Below are 6,817 nucleotides of genomic sequence, written 5' to 3' on the forward strand. Positions count from 1 at the left end.
TATTATTGTTATTATTGTCACTATATTACTGTAATTATCATCTCGCCCTCTTTGCTCCAATACAATTCAATTTTATGTACGTGACATTAGAATGTTTCAAAATGATTTCTAAATGTTATCTAGTCATGCTTGCCATATGATGGTGTTAATTGATAAAATTTCTTACCAAACAATGGTTTGCTTTCATTTTCTACAACTATTCCATTTAATTTCATCTGCTAGTGTGTCTGCTTATCTTATCGATAATTTTATGAATCATTTAAATGTCTTTTCATATTTGCAACATTTCATTACAGGTGAAAAGGTTTGTTGCGGGTTGTGTTTGTATCAAAAAGTATATGTTATAAAATACATATACTGATTTTTGAAATGAAATATTGTTTATCTCACCTTTCATCTTTGATCTTTGTTTGTTTTCATTTCCTTCAAAAGAAAAACAAATGTATGACACGAATCATCTATCCTATTTTCAATTTTTTCTTTTCTTCATCTTCAATCATCAAGACTTAATTTCTTTAATAAGAATGAAGGAACTATTATTATGCTCTTTCTCTTTATAATATTATTCTCGTTTTCCCGTGTTTTTGTGTTTTTCTCGAAAAAATTGAACATTCGGCATAGTTTATAGTTAGTAAATTAAGCAAACTTGTTTTCATGAAATTGGAATTTGATTTGTGGCTTTTTCTTTTTGCTTAACTGAATTTTATTCGAGTTAAAAAAAAAAAAAATCACTTGACATATTTCATGCTGAATGTACGACTACAACACATTTCGTGCTGTTTCTAAAATTCATTTTTTTTTTTTAAAAGAAAACTTAGATGTATCCTACTGCCATGCTATATATTTCACCGTTCCAGTTCATTATTTTATAGTTTCTTTTTTTTCATATATATACATGAAATTACGTGTGTTACATCTTCAAACCACCCAAATACAGTAATTACGGAAGTTTAAAACACTGCAACTAATCAATCATTTATTTCAGCATAATACCTAACTATAACAGAATCCATATCATATCTTCAAAATGATTCACAATGCTGCTCGTCGCATTGTTAACTTCAACTATTTCAGTCCAATTAATAGTTGAGATCAGTATGGCTCTATTAACATAGGGTCGCCAATACGGCACTATTAATACAGGGTAACGTACAATAAGGATAACATTTACACTACCCATTTGATCAGCTAATCAACAATCATTTAAAGAAAAAAAGAATGGGAATGTTCAATTTTTATCGCGATAAAAAGGTTTTTTAATTTCGAAGAGAAATAGTTCTATGTTTTAATGCATCATAGTATTTCCGCAACAGAGTGTATGAAAAGAGTGTATGAAAAATATTAAAACCAAAATTAACGAAACAATTTCATCATTTCATTTCACAGGATTTACCAAATCCAATTTTGACGAAAATGAGAAAATAAAAAAGAAAACAGAGCCCGTCTGCCACTTCAACTATTAATAATCTGGTGGAATGGTAAGCAGAAGAATAAGACATTTTTTGGCACACTTTTCAGAATATCCACAGATTGATATACAATCGTACTAACAATAGGAGATGCACTGCACTGAGCTGAATACACGCGTATATTGAATTGAACAAGATAATTTACAACTCAAGATAATGACCGCAATCAAACTTCGTAAATTAATGTCAGATGAATGAGAAAATTTTTTAGTCTGGCTAAATAGTGGAATTTAGTCTGGCTAGATAGTAAAAATAGTCTCAACAAATTTCAAAACAAAATTTTTTGTAGAAAAGAAAGCAAAAAATTCTAATTAATACATTAATAATCGAAAAAGTATTTCTCCGATATACTAAAACAATTTGAAATTCCTTAGAAAACGTTCCCGTAGCATAAGATGATAGTGTCAAGCAAGGGAGAAGAATAAATCTGAACTCTAATATGAAGATATAAGATGGAAAGAAACCTTAAAATCCAATTTGCATTTGCATGTACACCATGTAGAAGATGTAAATGCATTAACATCATGTTTTGCTTTGCAATGAGTTCAGAAATTATTTGCTAAAATGAAATAAAAGCGGAAGTCTATAAAATATGGAAATTCTAAGAAAGTTACAAACTTTTCATAAAATAAGCACGATATTTCTAGATCACATAATGAAGAGATATATTAAGAATATACTAAATGACAACTTGATAGCGCTAATTTATTTAATAAGAAATGCTGAAAAGAAAATGAAAACAGCCAAAGTGAGTTGAAACAAAAGCAAATGTAATTACATTTATTTAATAAGAAATTTATTTAATAAGTGGTACCACAAAATAAAATGGAATAAGACAAGCAATTTGAATTACAATTAACAAATATTTTGCTGAATTCAATCTTTCGAAGTTCGACAGAACCCTTTACACGTTTTAGTTTTTGAAAGAAAGAACAAACTATAGCACATATAGTAAAACAGATCATGCCATGATCTGCAATCTCTTTCACAGGACAAATAGTTTTACCATATACAATGTGTTGGTATATTTCAGAAAAGAAAAAATAAATTAACCTTTATCTGTATAGTACTGATACTGATCAGATTGAATATGCAGAGGATGTCGTTCCAATAAATGTCTGTTATTAGTGATATAAGTATTACGTTCATGATAAACAGCTTCCGACTGACTGGCTTTCGCTGGCAAATTAGGTTGATCGTGTCGTGGATATACGCACACTGCGTTAGATGGATAGTGACGATGGTGATGAAATTGTAGATCCATGGTGCTACTATCACGAATGTCATAATCACCACGGTCGACAGCTGTCCGTGAATCATACCCTTCTCTCCTAGAATTAAAATCTACTTCATTAACAGATGTAAGAAGCTCTGAAAAAATTTAAAAAAAAACAAATTTCTCCCATTAGAATGTAAAAAATGCAGAACAGAGAAAGAAAATATTCTCCTTTGGTGCCGATAACTCTTTCCCGAACACCAAAACTGAATGTGTTTTTTTGTGATTTTTTTTTTTTTTCAACATGCAAATCCAAAGCATAACTGAAGACCTAAAAAAAATATTATCCATCATCTCTTACGTCCTGCAAAATTGTCGTCAATATTCTCTTCCTTTACTTCCATTCTTCCAACTTGATTTATATCGGAACAGTGATTTTTATTGGAAATCTCATAATCCAGTTATTCATTATGATGTCAAGAAAAAACGTTCCGACACTGGAGTATTACAGAGAAAATAAATACCATAATCGATGACATAAATCCAGCAGCTCGTCAGATTTACAATTTCGTAGGATAAATTTACAAGCATTATTATTCAAGATATAATTTCGCATAATTTCAAAGCAATTATAAACTGTGATGTACCTCACTGGAACATTATGATATTGCCGTTGTTGAAATGATGATGACATACTATCTTTGGTGTCGCCAACTCTTACACAGGTTACATTGTTCGGCAACTGAATCACTCGTGTTTCGATCTACAAAACATATTTCAGAAATAGAAACAATTTCAAATCATTCCTTTCTCATCCAATCTGCAGATTTAAAGGCATAAGATCCATACCGTAAAAGCATTGTAACGATACAGAAGTGAACCTATTATCAGCTGCTTCGAACTACTAAGTAAAAAAAAAAAAAAAAATCGACATAAGGCTGGCCACGTCCAATGGATGCTTGATTTCAGTTAATATCAGCTCCGTTTTAACATCAGCTAAGGGAAATTCTCAATTCAATAATAAAAGGAAAACTACGAACATACTGTAAAGAGCTTAACGTTATCATAATAAAAAGTATAATCCTACCTCAGTAACCCGTTGTTCAGGTTTATTTTCCTGTAATGCTGAACTGTTAGAATTGTGTTTACATTGTCTATCCAATGAGCTATTTCCTACATGAATCCCAAAAACCACGTCACCATTGATGGGCCTTTGATCATCCGTCAATTTCAGCTGTGATAAATCACTTGAACTTGAACTATTTGGTGTGGATGACGATACATTATCGTAAAGGCTACCACGATGTGTACGCCGAAATACTTGCTGGGAGATTTCATCATTATCGGATCGGCTTCTGCAAAACAAATAAAGGAAATGTAAACATGTTGATAGAATAATGCACATATTAAAGGTGTAAAGCTATTAAAAGCATGATTTTTCGTTTTGAAACAGGAATATGCAAATGACAATTAACTTATTTGCATATCTCATAAATTAAGTAACACTAGTGATGAAAATGCAAAGGTCACCGACAATGAGCCAGTAGGAACTAGAATTCGAAGATGTCCAGTCATAATCAGTGACACACAGAATATAATAGTATGGTGTTTGGCTAAATATGTAATATAATTCAACTACCCTTATTGATTCAAACTTAAGTTCTAAAATAAATATGGAACAAACCTAAATTTAGGTCTAATATGGTCTGATTCGAAAAGTTCAGATGAATAATCATCAGGAACAACTTCATTTCGTCTTAAGGAAATGAAATCATCAGGATTACAGAAGAATGAAGATGTAAATCGGGTAGGCGACTCAACCGCTGAAGAGAATGAATGCATAAAACCGGATGAACGTCCCAGCTGAACATAAGAGGATGAATCATCATAATCAACGGGTGGCTCCTCAGGCAGTGGTTGTTGGTATAGCTAAAATCTTCAGTTTGTAGAAAGTTGAATTTAAAACTTCAAATTTTAAAGCCACTTTCTCTCGACCATTTACTAATCGAGTGATAATAATAGGAAGATACTAGATTATTAAAGCAGAATTTTAGTATATTGGTTTTTAATTTGTCCAAAGCTTTCATTTTTCAATATTGCTCTGCTATTTACATATAAGAGAAGCAGAAGTTGAGCGCGAATTCTGCAGAAATTAGCAATATCATAAACTACGAACTACTAAAAAATAGCTCTGGCAATATGTTATCACCAACCGATTTGATTCATAAAAATTCACGATACCTTATGCATATTCAACAAACTAGGTAAATGATCACTGAATCCTCAAATTTCTAACTTCTTGTTTTCCTGTTGCTCCAAAATACTGCGTTGTCGCTACTGCTGCTGTTGCACTACTCGATTGGAAATTTGGTTGTTGCCTCTGTTGCCCTGCATACATGTTATAGGCTTTTTACTCAATTGCTTTTGTTGTTGCTGTGGCTGCAATTGGTGTCTTCTGGATTCGAATTCCCCTAAAAATGCAAAAATTTCAAAAAGAAAATGAATAATTGTAGTAAATGGAAACACCAACATTTCAGATCAATAAATATAGGTTACTATTGTTAGAAGCAGTTAGAGAATTGTTATATTTGATGCAGTTTCATCAGTAAGTGAGATAATGCAACTTTAACAGTAAATAATGGTAATATACATTATCCTATCATATATATTTCAACAAAAAGTTAAGTCAAGTTCGGTTCAACGATTATCGGTGATGAAAATTACTACCTTTGTTATTTATATGAGATAAAGATGATGCATGAATGGGTTGCATGGACGATGATGGGTTTTTTTCACTCATCCGTATATCGTGTTGTACTTTTTCAACATGGATAGGCTTCATGGATGGTGATGGATTTCTTTCACTCATCCGTATATTATACTGTACTTTCTCAACATGAATAGGTTTCATGGACGGTGATGGGTTTCTTTCATTCATCCTTATATCGTGTTGTACTTTTCCAACATGCATAGGTTTCCTGGACGGTGATGGGTTTCTTTCAATCATCCTTATATCGTGCTGCACTCTCTCAACAATTAGTGGCCCCGTAGTTTTCACTTCAATCCGTTTCGCATGCATTGGAGTGTGTTGTTGTTGGAGTAATTGCGAGCAACTTTCTCGACTTTCCGGTCGATGTATCGGTAGATTTGCATTGTTTGTTGTATCGATGAGAACTTTTGCTGTTTGTTGGTGTTCTCTTAAACTTGTATCTTTCACAGTACTCGTTGAAGAGATGCTTGACTGGGAATTTTCCGGCAGGGCAGGTTCCATACATCGAGGTGGTAATTGTGACAACTTGTATTTTGCGAGAGGTGTTGGGGATGGCGGCAACCGTTGTCGACGTATTCCAATTGGTGATCGTCCAGCAACGGCTAGAAAAAATTTTGAAAATAAATTTTGAATGAGCTCAACCTGAAACAACCGAAGCAAACGAAGTAAAGGCTATGCTTTATGGAATCTTAGAAGATTCGATGCAATTCCCCAATACTTCGAATTTGTAATCTGAAATCCGGAAGTTATTCTATGCTGCATTCACCAACGCTAGAACTTGGCTTATGATCTCATTACCTTACTGGATACCATAACTTACAGTTGGCACGTGAGCAACGACTCTGTATTTCAGCAATATCCAAACGAATATCAATCATCGAACGACTAAGGACAGGTCCAAATGGTTTCAGTGGTATTTCAGATGCATCACCGGTTTTTGGTGATGGTGGTAGCAACATCCGATCGTTCTAAAACATTGCAGATTTTATACCACAACCCTATTTTATATAGTCTTTTAATGCCAGCTCCTATTTTAATAAAAAAAAACTTTGTAAAATTAATTTACAATCATTTAAAGATGCGGAAAAATTAAACATCCGAAAATTTCGAAATAAAAAACGAACATATAACTTCCTGAGACAATCTTGTAATGATTTCATTGTTTCTTCATCAGAGAAACCAAAATCCTGAGCAATAACAGTTTGTATATATTCCATAAAATTCTCCATTTGTAATTTTCGCATGGTTTCTGGAATGAGTCACAAAAGTTTGTCAAACTTGGTAAGCTATTTCAAAACTAAATTTTATGAATATTTCGTTGTGTTGCCATTTCCCAGTCTCAAATTCCAAATAATTAGCTTG

At 32.6% G+C, this 6,817-nt stretch overlaps 1 protein-coding gene across 1 annotated transcript in view; it reads right to left on the reverse strand.

Moving 5' to 3' along the window:
- Window positions 1–2,517: 2,517 nt before the first annotated feature.
- LOAG_17892 (TBC domain-containing protein) overlaps window positions 2,518–6,817 on the reverse strand; it is a gene marked incomplete at both ends in the record, with an annotated part of 5,842 nt that continues 1,542 nt past the window's right edge. Inside the window, 8 exons of the mRNA XM_020450556.1 lie at window positions 2,518–2,800; window positions 3,333–3,448; window positions 3,773–4,040; window positions 4,370–4,614; window positions 4,982–5,073; window positions 5,100–5,156; window positions 5,413–6,057; window positions 6,276–6,423. Of these exons, the coding sequence (XP_020305754.1) occupies window positions 2,518–2,800; window positions 3,333–3,448; window positions 3,773–4,040; window positions 4,370–4,614; window positions 4,982–5,073; window positions 5,100–5,156; window positions 5,413–6,057; window positions 6,276–6,423 (1,854 nt within the window). The remainder of the gene's footprint in view (window positions 2,801–3,332; window positions 3,449–3,772; window positions 4,041–4,369; window positions 4,615–4,981; window positions 5,074–5,099; window positions 5,157–5,412; window positions 6,058–6,275; window positions 6,424–6,817) is intronic.

The sequence above is a fragment of the Loa loa genome (genome assembly GCF_000183805.2).
Source record: "Loa loa unplaced genomic scaffold supercont3.146, whole genome shotgun sequence".
Classification (NCBI taxonomy): Eukaryota; Metazoa; Nematoda; class Chromadorea; order Rhabditida; family Onchocercidae; genus Loa; species Loa loa.